Raw genomic sequence first — 23,570 nt, 5'->3', positions numbered from 1 at the left:
ATTTTACATTCTTCTACTCTTAAATTTGCTGATCTTATAGATCATCAAAGTAGATCAGAAGTATTGCATCAAAACTTCAATAGTAGTCATATTTCTCAAATAATAGATATTAGAATCCCCCCTCAGCCGGCAACTGATACTTTAAGATGGTCTCTCACTAAATCTGGAAAATTCTCTATGGCTTCTACTTATAATGATATTCTTCGACTACATTCTCATCAGGTGGTTTCAAAGCAACAATAACAGATGTGGCTTCTCATTTGGCACTTACAAATTCAATTTAAATGTCAGATGTTCATTTGGAAGATCAAAAGAGATATTCTTCCAGTAGTTGCAAGATTTCTAATAATTGCCACGGTTAATAATCCTAATTGTTTGATGTCTGATACTAGCATTGAATCTGTAGACCATTTGTTTCTTCATCGCCCCTTTGCTCGTGCAATCTAGTTTGCAGTTTCTCAACCTATTCTCCAATATGCTTATAACTATCACAGTGTTGAAGATTGGATTCTTTCATGGGTTTTGAAGGATCATCTAGTTTGCACTAAGAGAAAATATTTGACTAACTTAGTTGTCATTATTATGTGGCATATTTGGAAAAGTAGATGCTTGAAAGTTAAGGAAAACAAGTGCATCCTAGAAATGTTATTAGGAAGATATTTGAATTTTGTCATCAGAATAGCATATGCATACATTCTAGTTTTAATACGATTCACCAGGAGTGTAAAGGTTCTGAAAATAGACATTGGCATGCTCCCCCTTTTAATTGGTCTAAAATAAATGTTGATGCTTCTATAATTACTGATACTAATATAGCTGGTGTGTCTTTTGTTCTTCGCAATCATACAGGAAGCTTTTTGGAAGCCATGGCCTTCACAATAGGGGCTAGAGATATTCATCAAGCTGAGGCCCTTGTTGTTTTATATGCTCTTAATTGGATTGCTAGCAAGAATTTCAGTCAAATTATAATAGAAGGGGACAACAAATCTATTATGGAGGCTCTTAGCTCAGGTAACCTGGAAGGTGTTAAATGGAAAGATAAATTTTTGTTGATGGAGTGTGCCAGTGTGTTTGGAAAGTTGAAAGATGTCCAAGTTATGTTTATTCATAGGAGGGAAAATAAGGTTGCAGATACTCTAGCTAAATATTCTAGAACTCATCATAGTAATAGCTATTGGTTATCTAAACCGCCTAGTATTATCTATGAACTCCTTTTACAGGATCAAAAGGATATGCACTTAGACAACTAGTTTGAAGAAGTCCGTGTGTTTTATTTTGTTGGTAGACTGGTCTTATGTTGTTATGTCTGTGAGTTTGTTTTCTTTTATCTTTTGCGTTGTTTGGGACAGAGTTTGTTAAGCTCAGTTGTTGTTCGTTTGTTTGATTTGTATGTTTTCGAAGTTGGAGAATTTCTGTACTTGGTATTCTCCCTGGTTTTCAATAAAATTTTACAGTTCTTCAAAAGAAAAAAGAGTTTTGGTATAGCTCTCAACCTTCCAGTTGATGCTCATGTTCTCAAAGGAAAAGAAATACAATTCAAAGGAGCAACAATTTATCCTATAAATGATCAATTAAAAAATATAAGCATGCCAAGTTCCAAATGACCGCCTAAACATTAAAGAAGAGGCCTTGAAAACCCAACTATTGAAAAACTTCAAAAGGATTCCATCATTAGATAAAGATGTAAGTTGATTCCGAAATTTGATATAATCAAGTACCATATTGAAGTGGCATGGACAGATGGATGTATCCAAGCAAAGTGAGGATCTGCAATCTCCGTTAAGTACATGAGGCCGATCATTTCGTCTTTGTTATTTTCTGAAAAGTTGGTTCCGAAAAACAAATTACAGGCACAATATCATAACTATAAAGATCCATAAAGCATTTAATACATTTAAATAGCAACAAAAATTAGGTTCAAAACACCGTAATGTACAATTTTTTTACCTTTATCAACTCTCCTTCGAACCTATTTGCAAATCGATGTTAAAAACATTTGTGTAAGTCCCACAAATTAACCGGCCACTTCGGTTTTTAACAGAGACGGACACTACGAGCTTACAATCAAATTACCCTTGAAAGAAAAGATGGATTATTCTCGTTTGATTTGAAAATAGTGTGAAATATCTACATAACCTAGCAGAACAAGGTATAATGCCATACTGTCATGATATTCCTGATAGTTCGTACTTCACTCCCAACAAAGGTTTTAACCTCTAATAAACTCTCATATTCCATAACCTAAAAAGATGTGCGTCTCCGCTTGAGCCTTGAACTATGTCGCAGCTGGTACTTTACATCCAGCCCCATCCTCTTGTCAGGATTTTCCTTTACATCCAGCTCCATGAGCCTTGCACTCCGTCGCGTCTGGTACTTTACATCCAGCCCCATCCTCTTGTCAGGATTTTCCTTTACATCCAGCTCCATCCCTTGTTTAGGATTTTCCTGTCATGCATTCAAGGTAAAAAGTTCCAATAAGTATGTATCGCACTCAACTCTACAGACCTTATAATAAACATTTCTAACCTCAAGGGAACCAGTGCTTTCCTCCATCACAGTCTCTGCACTTTCTACTGATTCGCCCGCATTGCCAATGCTGTCTCGATAAACCTGTCATGAGTAAGATAAAATGTTCCGATGAGGAAGTTTCGTACAGTAATGGTTATCACTGTTAATAAACCCTAGGACCCTATGAAGTTCAAAAAAGGAAACACCATTCCAACAGTTCCAAACAGAAAACAGTTTACCATCTAAAATTCATATCTTGATGATATCAAATCTACAATAAAGACAAACTGAACAAATAGGACAAGTTTGGAAGCCAGCGTGGCGTTCTAGTTTAACTGAGTGTTTATTAGAATGTAAAATTAAGGAGCCATAAATCATAAATGAGCAGACTAATTTGAATATATACCAAGATAAAATCCTGCACATGTTTCTTCTTTAAGTTGTGATGAGTTAATTGATTTTCAATTTTATTTCGTGTTGTAGGATCCCTGCAAAGTGAAATAACCTTGAGTTAAACATCACATGCAGTGGCTTTATACAGATAAAGATTAAAGCAAGAGAAGTAGATGGAAACACTCACTCGGACAAAAGATAACCAAGAATAACAGCAATCGACTGCAGATTCATAATGGGAAAACATTAGAGCCAAAAAGAATGAAATATAAGATATATAAGATAAAAATAAAACCATTCACCATAAAAAGGAAATGCAGGTAAGATTGTTTTCATTTCTGTCTCTCATTAACAATATTTTGCCAAAATATTTCTAAGCTCCAAGTCTTTTTATAATTTTGTATTTCCTACTTATCAACAAGCATAAGATGTAAAAGGATTAGTTTATCCAAATTTTCGTTGCAGTTGTGATATTCATAACTATGACAACATCGAAGCAAGACTGCAAGAGCAATGCTGACCTGAACTGTGGATTCATATCGCAGTTTTTCCATGCAGAGCTCATACTAGTCCACCAGCAATATTATATGCAGAAGAGATAGACAAGGGTATAAGATTTTTGGCAAACACATAAACTTAAAGCTGATATCATGAGAAGAAGAAAAAAAAGAACGGAAAGGATAGCTACCTCTTCATCTTCAAGACGATTCGCCATTGCTTCAACTTCTTCAGAATATCTGCACGAATATTAAGTTGATCAGGACCCAAGAAGGAATCTCAAGAAATGTCAGACATCTCTTGAACCAATGGTTTTAATAATTTAAGAAGAACAAATTCAAAATACAACTTTTAACTTTGATAAAAGAAGAGCATGACTAAAATAACCAAACAGGTAGGGTGTATTACCCTCTATAGAGCTCCATAAGCCAGGTGATTCTTTCGAAATCATCCTCCTCAAACTTTTTTAAAAAGTTACCTTTTTCCGTCTTGGCAATGCCACCTGAACAAGATAAGACGTCAGTGAATTTTAAATGTTCCTTTGAAGCAGCTCTTGGTGAAGATGAAAGCAGGAAACGCATTTAAACCAATGGTTATTCACATAGGAAAAAAGAATACATAGGAGTACAAGACCAGATGATAGCTCATAACAAGAAAATAACCGATTGCCAAATCTTATACAGGAGGACACCAACAAAAGCTTAATTACACCTTTTTCAAAAAAAATGAGCACATATTCCCACCATGAGAAATCATACAGATTGTGGACAAAACTGATGCTTGTCGCCAACTGGCCATGTAAAAAAGGGTAATGATTTGAGAATCATCTTGTTTTTCTTCTTAGGAAAATCTCAACGGGACCCTTTCAATCTCTTTCTATTTATATGTGAAGAAGTTTAGGTCGAATATTAATTTCTACAGAAGTTACTCCAGCACAATGTAGTTAAAATCTTGTGTCATACCTCTATAGGCCATGTCTGATACACCTCGACAAGGGAGTACATCCGATTTATTCGAAAAACTTGAGCAACTCTTAATAATAAATGAGCCTATTAAGTCGTGAGAGGGGAGTTGGCTAAAGAGAGAATGGGCTTATTGTGGTTGTGAGAGGTGTTGGCTAAAGTGAAGATAGTATGGGCTCATTGTTCCCGAAAAATTTCTTAATCTGTTTTATACCTGTTTTTCCTAAACATCGAAAGATATCATGTTTCACCGAGCATTGTATTAGAAAGACCATTCCACTACTCGATGCATTAACATATTTTTTGTGTGGTTAATGTGTGTTTGACCCCTGATTTTTCCAGTTTGCCTGATACACTGGTTAGTGGTAAACCATACATTCAGTGGCGGAGCCAGAGATCAATATTAAGCGGCGTAAAACAAAATTTCATAAAAATGTGGGACTTAGTGGACTACATACTAAGCATTAGGTGGGCTAAATACACAATATAGTATAAATTAGGGGTTTCTATGTGGTTTTTAGGATTTTAGGGGGGGCTAGAGCCAGGGTTAGCCAACCCTTGGCTCCGCCCCTGCACACATTTAAATGAGCAACTAGGTATCCAGAAAGGAAGGAAGAAACGATGGAGTAAAAAGAATCCTTAAGATACACAACTATATCTCCGAAATCCAGGGACTCAAAGACTAACCAACAGACAAATAAACATTAAAAAAATTCAGAGTAGGCTATAAAATTTGCTTGCCTCACCAGTTAATGATGCGATTAGAGATATATGATGCGCTTCTATTTTTTCTTTCACGTGCGTAACACTTGGTGGAATCTGAGACAGTAACCAGAGTAAATCTTGTGCATACTAGATATATTTCATATAAAGATTAAAAACATATACATCAGAAGTTGCAGGCAAGAACAATCTTATACAAGATCATATGTTTCCAGTCAGTATTAATAAAACTTTCAGCAACATAAGCCACGAAAACATATGCATATCCAAATCCTAGAATGCCAGTTTAAACTCCTCTATGACAAAATACATGCGTGTTGGATGATAATTACACAAACTATTATCTCTAACTAAAGGAAGGTGTTGGATAATAATTCCATTTGCCAAATACTTTTGGATAATAATTGGCATGCAACAACATTCAGGATCTTCTATTTATCCCAACACAATCCGACTGTTCACAACCTAATTATTTATACTTAGAACTCTTTATTAGGCTTATAAGAACTAGTAAAACAGGCCCTCTTATGAAGTCCTCTAGTTATTCCTTCACACACACGATGCAGATTATTGAAATGAAAACATGAGTAAATATGACAATTTCCCTAGAATTAGGGATTGGGCAGACTTACCTTATCCATGGAAGGCGGGAAAGCAGTGTTCCATGCCAAAGCATGTTTCACAAATTTCTCAGAAGCAGATTGACAAACTTTCACTGCAGTAGCAAGTGCCTCAATTGCAGATCCATAACAATAACCGAATTCCTCTTGCTGAATAAATTTAATCATTAACTGAACTCCTTCAGCATCAACAAAACGCACTATATTCTCCGAACATTCGAATAGAAAAAGTAAACAACTAAACAAAGTCTCCACCAGGTATTCTACGTCTTCATAATCCAGCGGGGCTTCTTCTTGTTCTTCATTAGGACTTTCAAGGGATGTAAGAGCATTTACTACAACAGTTACAGCACCCCAATTACCAAATTGAAGTCTATTTTCCTTACTAGACATCAAGAGTATCTAATAACCCCACAACATACTGTTTTAGTTCATCCCATTCGGGAGCTCTGAGTGCTTTAAACACCCATTCTATCAGTTGGGTATGCTTACCCGCGGTATCTGCTACATACGAATCAAGAAATATCATCTGCGCAATTGTTTGAAGTGCTGGGAAATAAACATCATCATATCCTGGAAACTTATCAAGAGTAGAAGCAAATACGTTTAAGGCTTCAGACTTAACCAGAGACTCAACGAAAACGGTAGCTTCTTCATGTTGACCATATATTAAAATATCCGGATCAGTTAACTTTTCGAATGTAAAAAGAATACAACTAGCTAAAAGGCTCCCACATTCATCATCTTTTAATAAACTAATCATCGATTCAATAGCCGGAAGCTTTAATACTGGGGAATAAAATTCAGGAACATCAACTTTTAAAGTTCCGAACCTTGAAACTACTTCAATAAGATTACCTTCACATTCAGCAAATTTAAGAGGATCAGATGATCGATTCTGACGAGCTCTAGTGTAATCATCCAAAAATTCTTGGAAAGATGTCTGAAGCTGCTCTGGATTTTCATGAACAGGTATTTCTAGTAAAGCTGGAATCTCTGGTAACACTCGATATCTTGTTGACGGGACAATTATACATCTAAAGGGTGAATTGGGATCGCCGGAGCCCAGCATCTCTACTGCACGATCTGAGACCCTAATCTGGATACAACGGATAGAAGGAGGCTGAACTGTTTCTAGGGTTTCTTATGACGACCTAAGAGGAGAGAAAGAGAGGATTTGCTTTTAAGTGAGTGTATTTTGCGGAAGGGCTATACTAGTCATTACGAATTATGTTATATAAAGTCGGCAAGTTATTTGGCCGACACAATTTTGTATTTTGCGGAAGGGCTATATTAGTAATCTCGTGATAATTATATAATTGTCTCTTCTTTTGATGTGCTTCACAAATAACTTTTTCTAAAATAAATATACCCATCAATTTATAAGGTCCATAATACATTTTTATTTTTTTCATATTTATCCTCCTCCCTACATAGTATCAATCCTTTTTATTCTTATCTTTCGAGATCGAGATTTTCTCCATCTCTCTCTTCAACGACGGCCGCCACCACTACCACCTCCTCCGCCATCACACCCGCCGCTACAAATAGGTTCACCTCCACTAATCCCACCACCAGTTCCAGCGCAACCTCCTGTACTTCCACCAAGTTCCCACCCCGTCCTGGACAATCTATTTAGACTAACGAATCGACGAGAAACTAAACTCCCCAACCGAATATAAAAGCGTGGATTCATTTCGATATCGATTGGATTTGTCTTGAAGTTAGAACAATGATTTTAGGTTTGATTTCTTCAGATCTTATAATAATGGTGAGATTCTTAGACCTAGTTCTTGGACTCCCTCTTTCAGATTGTGTTTTTCTTCTTTCCAATTTTGTTAATTTTGTTCCTAAACGTGTAATGATACGATTGAATCTGGCTTGATATCGTATTGAATCTAGTGATAGTTTTTGAAGTTTCACATGAGAGTGGTTTGAGATCTATTGGATTTATGGGATTAATGCTCCAATTGAGCTTCTTTAGCTTTATTCTTGTGACTGTAATAATTTGAATGTCAATATTTTTGATTGCCCAATTCTTGTCATGTTTGGGTATATATTTGAGTTTGATACCTAATTATAAAATGCTTTTCTTATGGTTAGATACTTGTTTCGAGTGAATATTTTTCTTTTTCATTAGTATCCAGGATGGATTTTTCTATTTTTGTGGCGAAATTATTAGACTCGGTTTAGAATAGAATCTTATTATGCTTAGTAATTAATGATTTGAGCTTCAAATTTTAGACCGGAATATGAAATGTCTTGTTTTTCTCATTATTTTGATACTTTTATTGTGAATTTTATATTGATTTTGTATGTGTACCTGACATGCATTTTACTTCTGATATGGTCACATATTGTACTTACTTTGGCATTATTAAGGTTTAAAGGAATCATATGAGTTGTGGTTAGTTGAGTTTTGTTGCCTTATAAGTAGTTTTTGATCAAAGACTATGCTTGTTTTGGTTTTCAGTAATTTAATATTGTATTGCATACTGATTCGGTTGTTCTTGTTTTTGAATTAGATAAGGAAATTAGTGAAAGTTGGAGCTTATTTACTGTGTGACTAATGGGTTGACGATGTTGTTTGCGCAATCTAAATTATGAGTCTTCAATAACTGCATTGCATCTTTCTTCATCTTAGTGTTCTATTCAAATAAATGTTGTCGATGGTGTTGTTTCTTGAATTTCAAGATTAGAACAACCATTGTTACGCGAGCCGATAGAAAATTGTAGACTTGGAGCAATCTATGAGCATGTATGAATTACAGGCATTTTAATTGCAGCATGACAGTTTTTTTTTTTTACTTATTCACTTTACAACCATTAGTTCTTTGTTAAGTTAGGAGCAACAATAACTAGATTTTGACTTTGCACAATTCATAATATGATATTAGTATTTTCAATGGAAGTGTGGTTGGGTGATTCCCTTTAACCTTGCAATAGTGGTGGTTGTTGTGTTTTAAGCAGTGTTAGTGGTGGCGGATGTCGGGGTGGTTGCTGATGCTGCAGTGGAGGTGATAGTAGTAGTTGCAGTACTGGTGTTGGTAATGGATGTCGCGCAGATGGTAATGCTGGTTTTTGTTGTACTTATGGGGGGTGGGGGGTGCAACATTAATTAGTTTTATGAATCCAATGGCATCACAAAAATGAAATTCAATCTTATCTCTTAACAAACTAGATTTGTAGTAGTATTAATGTCGGTGTTAGTGTTTACAACAGTGGCGGTGGATGTTCCAGCATTATTGTTAAGGAATTGGGTGGTTTGCTGGATTGTGGATGTGTATTGGTGTTGGACTAATGGTATTGGTGGTACCGTTGGAGGTGGTTTGATGTTGGTATTGGTGGTGGATCAAGAAGGTAGTATGCTCTTGTATGTTTAACCAACTGTTGACACCATTCAGTTAGTATTATTATGATTATGAATATAGTAGGCAATATAGTTGGCACAAATAATAAGGTATATGGTATTTGAAGTTGTTAATCAGGTTGTTTTTTGGCTCTTATTGTTTTCGGTGTTTACTGCAGGTATGTAAGAGATGATCATTTTCCTTTTTGTGGTTGCAATTGTTGATTCAGTTCTTGATACTCCAAATTATAAAGTATCTCTCAAGATAAATATGTGGTGCAATGGTAGCACAACTGACTCCACGCCAGAAAATGCGTGTTCGATTCACGTCAGGTTCATTAATTTTAGTGTATCAATTATTGTGATCGACTTTGGTTGTTGACACTAGAGTTTGGGATGAACTTCGGTTGTTGACACCAGAATTAGGGATCAACTTTGGTTGTTGACTCCATTTTTTTCTTCTTATTTTCTGATTTTTGTTTTGCATATCAACTTTGGTTGTTGACACATATTTTTTTTTTCTTCTTCTTATTTTCTGATTTTTTTTGGGGATCAACTTCGGTTGTTGATACCCGAATTTAGGACCAAAATTGGTTGTTGACGTATATTATTTTTATTTTTTTGATTTTTTTTGTGGGGATCAACTTCGTTGTTGATACCATATTTTGGGATCAATTTCGGTCGTTGATGCCATATTATTATTATGCTTTTTTTCTTATTTTCTGATTTTTTTTTGGGATCAACTTCGATTCTTGACTTTAGATTTTGAGATCAACTTCGGTTGTTGACGCCGTATTATTTTTTATTTTTTTATTTTTGTTTTGGGGATCAACTTCGGTTATTGACACCATCGACGACGGTGGTGGATTGGTAGTGGTGGCGGCGGACTAGCAGTGGTCGCGGTGGCGATGACCTTGGACTTGTGGTGGCGGCGACGGTGGTGGTAGTGGAGTGGTGGTGGAATATTGGTAGTGTAGACGGTTAGTTGGTGGTCTATTAATGGTGGTTGAATGTTGGTGGTGGTGGTGGATATGTGGTAATGCTAGTGGTGGCGGTATGATGGTGGTGGCGGCGTCGGCGGCGAAGTGGTAGAGAAAGAAATTTGTTGTTTTTTGAAATAAAGAAAAATATTATATGAGTGAGGGTATTAGGGTAATTCATTTTTAAATGGATAATGTTTTTAAATGATAGGGTTATTTATTGTTGTATAATGGTATATTTGTTGGGTGTTAAAATTAGGGGTATTTAATTAATGTACCCCTTAATCTTTCCCATATGAAGAGTGGTCTGATGATTCTCATGCTCCCTCCCACTGCGGATGCCAGGGTTCGAACCCTTGTAATTGCTAAAATTCTTTAATGAATTGGATTTAGGAGTAATCTAGCAGTGACACCAAGCTATCAAAAAAAACACAATCCTATATCATGGGGCAAACTAGGGTCAAATCAAGGCGATTGGTCGGTGGCAAACTAAGGCCATATCAAGGCGATTGGTCGGGCGATGAGGAAAACTAGGGCCATGTCAAAGCGATTGGTCGGGCGACACTGACTTGGTTAATTTTCGATAATTCTTCATCTCTCGACCGAATTCCTTTTGGCTTGACCTATTTTAAAGCCTTCTACATAATTTTCTTCTTCTTCTGATGGTTTTGTCCAATCGCTTCTGATAGTGTTTTTCTTTGATTTTAATTTCTATATCATTTTTAATGTTTAGCTTTATCTACTGATTTGATTTAATAAAGTTTCGGTAAATTTCTTTTCACTGTTTTCTAATTGTTTAATTTTTTGTTAGGTTTTTCAGATTAGGACATGAATTAAAGGAGGTTACAACATAAGGTTCTTGAGGCATCATCATGAGATTTTAAAGAACATAATTTTGTATCGGAGTTTTTTTAAGCAATTTTTTTCTCGATTTCTTCAATATTATCTAAAATCTGGAATTGGGTCAGTGAAAATTTGAGAAGATAGCATTTTGATATGCTTTTTAGGTGATGAGATCCTACCTTAGTATGGATTTGCTTCGTTTATTGTTATCGGTTATTGGTCTTCAAGTTTTCTAGGTTTGTGGGAATGTAATTGTTTACTTATTAGTTTTTATTTTTCATGATTACCTACTTTTAGGGGTTTGTAGATTTCTCTAATTATTTTCATATATGGAGGTTTCTTAAGAATTGGATTATTTTAGATTTCTATCTATAAAGCTGAGTTATTGTTTATTATAAAATCTTGATTTTTTTAGGATTATTTTATCTCCGTGGTTCCTTCTCAGAAGATTTATCCTTGAAAGTTAAAATAAGGGATATGCTAATGTTTATTTGATTATTATCTAGTTAGTGTATCATTCTCGGAAGTTTTTTTCAACACTTGGCATTTCTTCTATCATGCAAAAGTCTGTCTTCTGATTCTTAAAAAAGGGATGTATGCTGTGGAGTATCAGTGAGATTTTTAGATATGGAAATAATGATGAGTCTTACTTGCTTAATTCAGTCTTTCAAGTTATCTTAGATATTCTGTTAAAATTTCGAGGATTTTTATTATCAATTCCTTTTTAAAGAAATGCTATAAGTTATATACTCATATGTCTTCTGTCCAAAGTTTTCACATTTTCTCTTTTGAGTGTTTCTCTTTATAAATTCATCCTGGTTGTTGAAAATGGTTGTTCCTGAAGAACAAGTGAGAACCATTTAGATGAAGATGTTGAAGAATTTCATTTTAGACTTGTTGGTCTGCTTTGTGATAAATATTAAAACTATCATAAAACTTCTGTTAAGCACCATCTTAATAGAGTGGACTATTGACTTTTTTGATTTAAAATTAACAAAGCCTTTTATTCTAAGGAATGCAAGGTTTTTTCAACATCTTTGTAATAATGTTTAAGAAAAAATAAGACTTAGATTTAACTATTGCTGCTAGGCCAACTCTTTTATTCAGTCTTTTGTTTGCTACACTGGGTGAGCTAGAATCAGTCATTGATTTGGAATGGAACACAAATATAATGCCTTTGCAGATTACTATTCCTTTAGATCTAGTAAACAAGGGTAAAACTAGAGAAATAATAGAAGAAATTGGTACTATAGAGGATGCGGATACTCCTTTGGGAAACTTTTATGAAGCCAAAGTTATGGTTCCTTTGAATTCTCGTTTAGCTAAAAAATTGTGGTTTTTAATATTGCTAAGAAGACCTACTGTATGTCTGCTTTTACCCTAAGATTCATTTTCATGCATGTAAAAAATGTTTTGTGCTTAATCATGATGAAGTTAAATGCAAAGAGATTCATATGAGGATTTATGTAAAGGTTTTACCTGCTCATTCTCCTAGAGATTCTCATGTTGTTGTGACAAAAGTGGTTTTTGTAAGGGAAAAAGGAGAAATTTTTGGTTTTGGGAAGATCTATGATTCTTCTGCTCATCTTGGTGTTGTTTAATTCTCAACCTTCAGTTTTTTTAGCTTGGGCCAATGACATTTGTTACCACAATAGAAGTTAATGAAACACAAAATACCACAACTTAACATAATAGCATTTCATTTTTCTGTTTGACTAATTCGCCCCCAACAAAACATAGGCTCGGGGTCACACATACTTAACGTAATTAAATATTTAGATCCACTGTTTTTTAGGCATGATTGATTTGGGTTATTGGAGATCAGGGTTTTCCAGTTTTTAGGCATCACTTCATCCAGCTCAATCAAGAGATAGCACAGGGACGTTTGATTTTTTTTATCGATAAAATAGATGGTTGTTTTAATGAAAGAATATTGATTTGGTCGGTAAGTTTGTGAGAAAGGGTTTCCAGTAAAATAGTTTTAATTAGGCTCGTGATGGAAAAATCCTGATGGTCCCTTAAGGTTCTGAACCGATAATTCATCGTTTTTGTGGGTTTCATTTGTTGAATGATTACTTAGGATTTACCGAAAATGTTGGTTCAACAGAAGTAAGTTTGTGTTGCAGCCGATCAACTATATGGTATAAGAAAGTTTAAAATTGATTAGTTATGATGATTCATATCAATCTAAAAAATAGTATCTTGTGTAACTGATTTCAAACCTCTATTCTTCAGACTTCAATTGGGTGTTGTTTCAATTAGTTTTACTTCTTCTTCAAATAGTAGAATCATTAATACGAAGCAGAAACAATATACATTAGTTATTAATTTTACTTAATATTTCCATTAAAAGTAGTCGCAAATATGTCATACACCTATCATTAGGGTAGCGCAAATATGATGTTATTAAGTGAAGAACTTGCCGGCGTTTACTCGGCTTAAACGACTTTGGGCCCAACGTAGTTCATGTGTCTCCCATCCATCAAACAAGAAACACAAAAATAGTGTTATTAAGTTAAGAGTCGTTCGATTCGGGGTCGCACATAATTTTGAGTGTCGTTAACCAATCTCACTGAAGTCGCGTATTCAGTGCTACTTTTTGTTAGGAATATTACTGACATCTCGCAATATAGTCGTACCTGTACCCAATGGTATTTTGTAAGATAAAAGAGTAAATATGTGGATGGACAAAACCGTCGATGTTGATTGGTGGACCGAAGAAAATGGTTTGATCTGACTGCAAAACTCGTTTTTCAGAAATTTCAGGAGGGTAACGACCTTCAAATTATATTAAATCCTGAAAATTGTATGCATTTTCTGTATGTTATCCCAAGTTTTTTCTCCTCTAATGCTACAACATCCTGCAAAATTAAATTCTCTCCTGGTTGAATCTACCTTCAACACTATCTATAGTTTGATCTACAAAAATTAAGTTACCTTTCTTAGCCTCATTAAACATCCATTTCAAAAAACCTTTATTCAATAAAAGTTATCACAAAGCCAGTATATTACATTTCGAACTGGATTTCTAACAAGAACACTAGTTTCTCAGAAAAGACCCAGTTCATTACAACCGAGATCAACATCTGCATTTACAGTACTCTCTTCAAAGAAAACCTAGTTACTAATTGCTAGCCTTTATAGCATAGCATTCAAAATATCCATTCATACCCTTTTCAAAGTGATAAAAATAAAAACACCCACACTTATTATAATTACACTGATATAGTTCATCAAGACAACAAAATGAAAACAACTACTTGGACCGACCGACTTACATCAACTTCCAAAACCTTCTTCCTCAACATCATCTTCTTCATCATTATTGCTGGATGCAGCAGGACCATACCCATCTGACATCTTCATCCTCCTCAATTTCTTCCTTATCATCTTCCTCATCTGCTCCTTTGATCTCTGGATTTCCACCAACATCAATGCCCTTTATCTTCTCTCTATCTGAGTGGATATCTAAACGCTCTCGCATGGTCCTGGGGAAGATTGGAGGATGTGCCTTCTCATAGATATAAAGATCATACCAATTATCCTCATCTCTCTCAGCATGTATGTTCCTCTTCCTTTAAGTCTCAGAATTACTCTCCGCATCTTCCTCAAATTCTTCACCAGTTACCTCAACATCTTCTTGTTCAGAATCACTTTTTGTTTCACTAGTTCACTTATTTCAAATACTTCACCAAATGCTCTGGGATCAACAAATACTTCACCAGTCACCTAATGTTCTTCCTTTAAGTCTCGAAAATCATTCATAATCGAATCCAAGCTAAATGTTTCCGCGATTACTTTTTCAATATACACAAGTAAAGAGTCATTTAGAAAGTCATCATCCATTTTGTTGCTAAGTCGGGTCTTGACGATACGCATAGCAGAAATGATCTTTCATGTTCCAACTTAGAAATTTCAAAGTCATTAATTTGGACTCTTGGATATTTTATTGAGTCTAGAAATTTCAAAGTCATTAATTTGGACTCTTGGATATTTTATTGAGTTAGAAATTGAGGCCCTTGGATCAACGGGTGGCGTTTTGGCGTATCATTGTCTGAGATATTATCAGCGTTTTTCCTCTTAAAGAATCCAGATACCCGAGAATTATGCAAGATACTTGTACCACAATACCAACCATTTATCCCTCAATCACCCAACAAGAATTTTTGCCATGGACTACACTATTAACAAAACGAGTTTATTGTGTTCAACCACAAGAACAACATGATACTACACGTTTTGATCGTGGTGGTGAATAATTTACTGCACCCTATATGATAGGGGCCAAATATTGCATTATTTCTTGTCATTTTATTGACACTTATCCCCTTTTGCATACCATAATTCCCCCTTTTGTAATGAATTCTGTATTTTACTCTCCTCAAGGATAAATATTTTATATTAATTAATTTTGCATTTTTAGGTACCAAATAACGATTGGATGAGTTGCGGAGCGAAAAGAGCAAAGAAACGGCAAAGACTCCCGCTAGGAGGAAGCGAAGAATGATATTTGCAAGAGCCGGATCAACTAGAAGTGGGATTGAAGAGGAAGAATTGTTCTTAAAGAAGATATGGGATTGGCATACCCAAGGCCCAAAACCCTTACCCAAATCCATTTCCAATATCTATACCCATTTCCATGAGAACCGTCATATTGGATCCATCTCATCATCCAACGGTCGCCTCATCATCGTTGATAGGCACATTTTTTTGTCTTATATAATCTCAATTGTATATATTATTAGTGCTCGATTTTATATTTATTATGGCTTTTTATGTACCTGTAGGTATTTTTGGAGAAATAAGCTTTTGCGGCGAAATTGGCTAAAAAAGTGGTTTTTGCGCTCGCGGGAGAAAATTACTATACAGACTCTCACTTTGGATAAGGGGTAACCTAATTACTAAGGGGTGACCCATTTCCAGGCATCTGCTAAAGGGAGACCGGGACTGGATACGGGAAGGTCACATTTCTTCACGTTTTCAAAAATGCATTTTTGGCGGGAAAGCATGTTACAGAACTGGCAGATTTGGAGATCGGATTCTGACGTGATTCTAGGGATATTCAATCGTTAACTTTGGTTGGATTTGGTGTGATATGACTAAACAGGCCTGTTACAAGCAATTTAACCCAACCAATTGGGTTGGATAAGCCGGAAGAAGAGATCAAAGCTCAAACAGGACACTAAGTTCTGTTTAGCTTCAAATATTTTGTGAGAGATTTTTGGGAGACTTTCACGCTGGAAATACACACACTTGGTCATGTTAAAGTCCTAAGAATAGTTTGGTTGCTATTTCATAGATAACAGCACGCGTAGAGAGTCACAGGAGAGATTTTCTCTCAACTGCATGCGGAGAAGAATAAAAAGAATGGTCGCTGTTAGTAGAGATTTTTGGGGGATTTGAGGACTATATAAGAGTGGGTTTACGTCATAGAAATTTTATCAAGTAGTTAGGGGTCGAGCAGAGCGAATAGGAGGCCACAGGAACGAAAGGAAGAAATTTGTACATGCTGCTGCTGCTGCCATTGGAGGACCTTCAAGAATACGAAGAACAGACGCTTTTGAAACGTCGTTCTTCAACAGTTCCAACAGCAGCAGCCTGTGTCGGTGTTTACGGCAGTAAGCTTTTATCGTTGATTTCTGACGCTTCTGTGGGTCGTAGATTTACTGCTTTGTATTCGTTTCACTCTTTTAATCATATTTTGAGCATCAACTATGTATTTTGAGAACATGATTAATATGAGTAGCTAAATCCCAATACTGGGATGATGGAGGAAGCCATTTTTCAAGCATGTGATAATTCTAATAATTCTTTATGACTATTTGCATGGATTTTTAATTGATTTATGATTTTTATTAAATGGATGTAATTTCGTTTGATGATGTATGCTTGGTCTATGTATTTTTGATACATCATGCTTGTGGTTTACAGTCATTTATTTTCAAAAATCTATTTTTGGCAAAGTAAGAGTCGATATTTGTTATCAATATAAGCTTTAATTATCTAGAATTAATAATTGAATCGCATGAGTATAAGAATTGGTGACATCCTGAAACCCAGCCCCTCGGGTTCACACACGACATAGGAGTCGTGGCCCGAGTCGACGACAACGGTTCATCCCCCGTCTGGTACGGGAGGTAAGTCCAATCGAAACACTCGCGAATCCCCTGCAAGCGAGTTACTGTACTCCTTAAGGTGCTAATTGTTTGAGGACGAACCAGACTGTCTTTATTTTCCTAGTAAAGGGCAAGGCCTGGCCTAAACAAGATAAGGGTTCGGATTTCATCACCATTCCCTTCTTGCCCATTTTAGGAAAACACAACCTAACGCGAACCCAAGCTTTAAAATCTGATTAGAAAGAGACCTATAGGGTATCGAGCTTGTTAGGAAAAAATTTCGAAGGATATTGGTTACCTTTTAAGCAATTTCAAAGTTCATGATGACTTCTGGGAGTTGAAACAAGCCGCCTTGTAACGCCGGTGAGGCCTTGGGTATCAAAGCTCCATTGAGCTTCCCTCGCCTCAATTTCATCTCACATTAGCTCGAATTGATCTAGAGGGGTTGCTCAAACTGTAAAGAATTCCCCTTCGAGAGATAGAAGCTAGTCTAGAAACAATCTAAGGGAGCCATCATGCTTTTTGTTTGCTAGATAAAATAGGCTTGTCGTGGTCGAGTCAGCCTTCTTTGAGCTTGTTTAGAATTCCCTTGCAGTTAAAATGTAAAATTGGTATTATAATAGTCATCAAAATGAATATAATTATCCAACTGAACAATATGGACATTATTATGACCATAGTGTGAATAGTGGTTGGTAACGCCAACCTTTTGAAGGTTATGTGTCATACCATGGTGAGCCCATTTACTATCCACACGTGCATCAGTCATACGAGCAAGAAGATTATAGTACTAGTTCTTCGTCTTTAGAGGATACAATCAAACTATTGAAAAGTAGTCCTTATTATGATCCTTCAGTTCCTATTCCTTCTCTAGAAGAGACTCTCAGGAATTTAGCTGAGTCATCACGTCAGTTAGCTGAATCGACGTATAAATTAGATGAGGTGAATAACGTAGTTATGGACGAAAGAACTACAACAACAACTGAATCTGTAGAAGATATCCTCAATAGATTAACTCAAAACTTAGATCCTACACTAAGGGAACTTTCTTTGGAAGAGACCCTTGAGAGGATAGCTGAGTCGACACGTAGACTTGAGTTAGAGACGAACGAAAGTATTGCTCGAAATAACTTGAATTGCCAATATAGTGTATCCAATAATACCCTTGAGAATGAAGATAGTTTTTCACATAATCAAGATAATGAGGTTATAATTGGTAACACTACTTATTTAGATAAGGTTCAATCATCTTTGTACTATTATGATGATGAGGATAGTAGTGATGAAGAATCTGAAATATGTAGGCATAGTAATCAGGAATCTAGTAATCCAATTGAGCTTTATAATGATTATATTATTTCTACTTCAAATCCAAATAATTTTTATGATTATTCACCTATTCAAGAGGACGAGGATTTGATTAGGAATACCACCGTTTTAGACTATGTAGTATTTCCTTTTGATTACGAAGCCGATAGTGGTTTAGAGGAACGGGTTTATTCTGAAAATGTTGTTTTAGAGTCTAGCGACTTAGAAACAATAATCTTAAATGAAGAACATAGACCCGTAGAGATGAGTAAAGATGCACTACCTGATAAAACTTAGAAGATTCAATTGACCACTTCCAAGAATCTGATGATCTAGAAATTAGGGAGATTGTGACTAGTCTGTCTAGAGACACTGAAAACTCTAAGTTCGGGGGTGATTATCACTTTCCTAGTGCTTTACCTTTAACTCTCAGAAAGTCCCCTCACACAGGACTTGATATCCATGCCTCAACCATCTTACAAGATTATCTTCATACTAGGTTTCCCGAACCTAATGATGTCCTGAAAAAAGTTCAGTCGTTAGAAATCCATCCTCTGGTTGATGTGGTTTGCCCAGGGTATGATACCCAGATTGACTTTGTTTTCCCACCAAATAGTTTTCTTCCAATTGTGGGAACGTATAGATTTCAAATGTGTCACTTATTAAGTTCGGAGACTAAGCCTAAGTACTTTAGGAAATTAGAATCGACACATTTGCTTAAGAATGACCACTACTCTGACTGTGGTCAACTATGTAAGTCAAATCTTATTGACTTAGAGGATCCTCAGTTATTTAGGTTATTATTGTGCGCTTCTAAAATCATATTTGAGTTTTTCTAGACTTTAGGACCTAATGATTCGGATCCCACCTATGAAGAAACGCAACCAATGAAAATTTTCTATGTAGACCCTTTCATAGAACCTGAACCTGAACCACAATTAGATATAAATTTCTTAATCAGGAAACTAGGTAAGGGCATGCTATTCTTGTTCATTTTCTTGGTTTACTGCGGTTTCCATTGGTCAGCTTTATTTGGTTTTGAGGACCAACAGTTATTTCGGCTACTGTTATACGGTTCGAGTTGACTAATCCTTTCCAATGTCTGGCTGAGGACTTTAAACTTAGCACTTCTTGGGAGGTAACCCAATCTCATGCAACACGGTAATATCTTTCCTTAACTCTTTTTCTTCAAATGGTAACAGTTTCTCCTTGTTCATGCTTTTAATTTTATCTTTAGAACATTGAGGACAATGTTAGATTTAAGTTTGGGGGTATGGGAGAAACTTTTTAGTTGCAGTATGAATAAATAAACTCCAGAACCTAGAAATTTATGCCTATTGAGGATTGCACTAACTAATCTAAGTGGATGGAAGCATTTTGGTTGTAGGAGTTGAGGAACCAATCTGATTAGATGGCAGCATTTAAAGAGTCTATTCATAAAAGCACAGAGCTCAGTTGTTAGGAATAACATGATAGTTTCACCATATCTCGTTGAGTCCTTTTCACTTCTTTTTTGATGTTGTTTTATTTTTAAATATATTTCTAAGTGATTTGGTGGGGCTCACGATTCAAGTTGTTACCAATGCTAGGGTGAATTAGAGTGATTGAGATACCATGAAAAAAAATTGAAAAAAAAAGAGAGAGAAATTGAAGAAAAAAAAAGTTACAAAAATAAAAATAAAAATAAAAATAAAAATTGAGACCAGACCATTTGACCAAAAGGAATAAATTCAATAAAGTCGACCACTGGTACCCTTGTATATGCCAGTTGTGTTGACCTAGAGTTAGGATTATCAATCATTGGTACCCTTGTATATGCCAGTGTGTTTATATTAGTCAGACTAGTATCTCAATCCATTAGGATAGGTTCATTTTGGCGGAGGCCTTCAGACAGATATGGGAAACACCGTTCACTTAGTAAACATCAAAACCATCTATGTTTTTCTATATCCATCTTCTTGATCTATCCATGTGATTAGTTTTGACTCCGGATATTGATGTCCATAGTGCGACTATCTTAGTAGAGCTCTGTCACTTTATATGAATTTTAGTATGCTTGAGTCCAAAATCCTGTACAACAATTGGAATTTCGCATCAGGGTACTTCTTCTTGTAGTCAATAAGTATGCCAACCAAGGAGATTCTTTAGTGCCTTCCAAGGTTCGTTGTAGATAGCTAGGGTCTGGAGTATTAAGGTTTTGTGGGTATATCTCTTGTAAGCCCTCCCGAGACTATAACTCGGCCACTAGGGCCACCTAGGGGTTTAAAGGCTTGTTGCATACGCTAAATGCAATCGACGATGCCTGCGACAGTGAGTTAGGATTTTATTTCTATTTGATTTGCTCGAGGACTAGCAAATAATAAGTTTGGGGGTATTTGATAGGCACATTTTTGTGTCTTATATAGTCTCAATTGTATATATTATTAGTGCACGATTTTATATTTATTATGGCTTTTTATGTCCCTGTAGGTATTTTTGGAGAAATAAGCTTTTGCGGCGAAATTGGCTAAAAAAGTGGTTTTTGCGCTCGTGGGAGAAAATTACTATACGGACTCTCACTTTGGATAAGGGGTAACCTAATTACTAAGGGGTGACCATTTCCAGGCATCTGCTAAAGGGAGACCGGGACTGGATACGGGAAGGTCACATTTCTTCACGTTTTCAAAAATGCATTTTTGGCGGGAAAGCATGTTACAGAACTGGCAGATTTGGAGATCGGATTCTGACGTGATTCTAGGGATATTCAATCGTTAACTTTGGTTGGATTTGGTGTGATATGACTAAACAGGCCTGTTACAAGCAATTTAACCCAACCAATTGGGTTGGATAAGCCGGAAGAAGAGATCAAAGCTCAAACAGGACACTAAGTTCTGTTTAGCTTCAAATATTTTGTGAGAGATTTTTGGGAGACTTTCACGCTGGAAATACACACACTTGGTCATGTTAAAGTCCTAAGAATAGTTTGGTTGCTATTTCATAGATAACAGCACGCGTAGAGAGTCACAGGAGAGATTTTCTCTCAACTGCATGCGGAGAAGAATAAAAAGAATGGTCGCTGTTAGTAGAGATTTTTTGGGGATTTGAGGACTATATAAGAGTGGGTTTACGTCATAGAAATTTTATCAAGTAGTTAGGAGTCGAGCAGAGCGAATAAGAGGCCACACGAACGAAAGGAAGAAATTTGTACATGCTGCTGCTGCTGCCATTGGAGGACCTTCAAGAATACGAAGAACAGACGCTTTTGAAACGTCGTTCTTCAACAGTTCCAACAGCAGCAGCCTGTGTCGGTGTTTACGGCAGTAAGCTTTTATCGTTGATTTCTGACGCTTCTGTGGGTCGTAGATTCACGGCTTTGTATTCGTTTCACTCTTTTAATCATATTTTGAGCATCAACTATGTATTTTGAGAACATGATTAATATGAGTAGCTAAATCCCAATACTGGGATGATGGAGGAAGCCATTTTTCAAGCATGTGATAATTCTAATAATTCTTTATGACTATTTGCATGGATTTTTAATTGATTTAAATTCGTTTGATGATGTATGCTTGGTCTATGTATTTTTGATACATCATGCTTGTGGTTTACAGTCATTGCTTTTCAAAAATCTATTTTTGGCAAAGTAAGAGTCGATATTTGTTATCAATATAAGCTTTAATTATCTAGAATTAATAATTGAATCGCATGAGTATAAGAATTGGTGACATCCTGAGTCCCAGTATCTCTTGATCCTGTGACAAATGTTTGTATATATTTTTATGTTTTTAATCTTTACAAGTCCGAGCAGCGAACTCTTATTTACCGCAATCGAAATACTACAACAACCGTGCATCAAACTCCGAAGTTCCTGTCTAACATCATAGTATCTAACTCCATCTTAAGCCGCCAGTTTTGTTGTATCTCACATCCAACGGTCCCTTCACACCCATTTCCATCGCACCGTTGGATCATTCCATCACCTTTTCATCCTACGCCTTTCATCACCGAACATCAAGACTCGATGATCCCGCTCACCATCCTAGCAACAAAACCCATTACCCCAAAATATCGAGTCTTCTTCTTCTTCCCCAAATCACCTCTTCCCCAAAACCCTTCCACTGCAACTCCCTGCCACCACCATTCACTGCCATTGTCGCATCCATCACCACCACCTTCACCCGACACCACCAGACAACCAAACCCCTCAACCCATCTCTCTACCTAGCCTAGGTGTTTCATCAAACCCACATCTCACTGACCTAGGGTGTGGAGTTGATGAAACAACTCGAGCTAGGGCATCAGTACATCAATTGGAGCAGAAGGAACAGATACAAAGCATGTGTCGAAGAGGAGACAACACAATCAGAGACGGGTGAGCTATAATTTTAATTTTCAGTGTAAACCCTAATTTTGGGAATTTGGGGAAAATTTGAAGAACCCTAATTTTGGGTATTATAAATAGAACATGATGTTGTAGAGTGTGGGGGTGTGCTTGGGTTAGCCGAGTTTACCCCCAATTAGGGTTACTGTTAATTTAATTTTAATTTCAATTTCCCATTTCAATTTTAGGGTTCTGCCCAATTTGTTATTTCACTTTCATGTTTAATGTTTAATGTTTCATTTTGATAATTGATAGTTTAGTTTCATGTTTGCGTATCACTGTTAGTTTTCGGTTTTATCTGTTTTTGAACTTTAATTCAATTTCATATCCTGTATTGTTTTTACTTTGTTATTGTTCATGTTTTAGTATCATTGTTAGTACTGTTAGTTTTGTTCCAATTTCAGTTCATATCACTGTTAACTTTAGGATTGTAATTTCCATTCACATGTCCTGTTTTGAATGTCCATGTTTGACACACATGATGTTTAAGAACTCCAACATGTTTTAGATATCTTAACTAAGTGTTAGATGAAACTTTAAACAACTAAGCACTGACTTCATGGTTGTAGTTGCATATCTTGTAGGACTTTAATGACTAAGGCATTTAGAAGCATTTAGGCTTTAATCCAACATTGAATTGAACTTTAACTAGCCAATTATTGTTAGGATTTCTGAACTCTAAATGTTATTCTCTTTAGCCTAATTTTATGATCCCTGGAACAAATACAAGCTGGAACTTGTATCCCTGTCCAAAACCAAGGGGACAAGAACAATATAACTAGAATGCTTTAGCTTAGTGTTGAAGGTGGAATCAAGACCTTAGCTTTCCCCCAATTCTCTGTTAGTTAGGTTTTATTGTCACTTTAGTTTTTAGAAATCAGTAGGAAACTTAGGAAAACAACATCTTGCA

General features: G+C 36.0%; 1 protein-coding gene and 1 long non-coding RNA gene across 3 annotated transcripts; one reads left to right on the top strand and one right to left on the bottom strand.

Moving 5' to 3' along the window:
* Window positions 1-1,861: 1,861 nt before the first annotated feature.
* On the bottom strand, window positions 1,862-6,900 carry LOC113312948. Its single transcript, XM_026561681.1, has 9 exons — window positions 5,717-6,900; window positions 5,108-5,180; window positions 3,808-3,901; window positions 3,590-3,638; window positions 3,423-3,467; window positions 3,089-3,123; window positions 2,915-2,996; window positions 2,527-2,610; window positions 1,862-2,445 (listed from the first exon to the last, which is right to left on the bottom strand). Exons 1-9 carry the CDS (start codon window positions 6,095-6,097, stop codon window positions 2,242-2,244), a joined length of 1,047 nt encoding a protein of 348 aa, XP_026417466.1. The 5' UTR covers window positions 6,098-6,900; the 3' UTR covers window positions 1,862-2,241.
* Window positions 6,901-7,110: 210 nt separating this feature from the next.
* LOC113310802 lies at window positions 7,111-10,432 on the top strand. 2 transcript variants are annotated; one of them, XR_003341396.1, is made up of 4 exons: window positions 7,115-7,475; window positions 8,675-8,772; window positions 8,927-9,064; window positions 9,233-10,432. It is a non-coding gene; the product is annotated as an uncharacterized LOC113310802 (long non-coding RNA). The 2 variants fall into 2 exon arrangements; XR_003341395.1 differs by having other exon boundaries at window positions 7,111-7,475; window positions 8,675-9,064.
* Window positions 10,433-23,570: the final 13,138 nt, after the last annotated feature.

This window comes from Papaver somniferum, chromosome 9 (genome assembly GCF_003573695.1).
Source record: "Papaver somniferum cultivar HN1 chromosome 9, ASM357369v1, whole genome shotgun sequence".
NCBI lineage: Eukaryota > Viridiplantae > Streptophyta > Magnoliopsida > Ranunculales > Papaveraceae > Papaver > Papaver somniferum.
This window is presented reverse-complemented; position numbering and strand designations above follow the sequence as displayed.

Bases quoted from the DNA above. Each gene is read 5' to 3' on its own strand.
- LOC113312948 (XM_026561681.1), bottom strand. From the start codon at position 6,097: ATGTCTAGTAAGGAAAATAGACTTCAATTTGGTAATTGGGGTGCTGTA. The intron at 3,902-5,107 runs GTGAGGCAAGCA...TATCTTGTTCAG, and splicing joins TCTAATCGCATCATTAACTG to GTGGCATTGCCAAGACGGAA. The intron at 2,446-2,526 runs GTTAGAAATGTT...AATGCATGACAG, and splicing joins AAAGCACTGGTTCCCTTGAG to GAAAATCCTAAACAAGGGAT.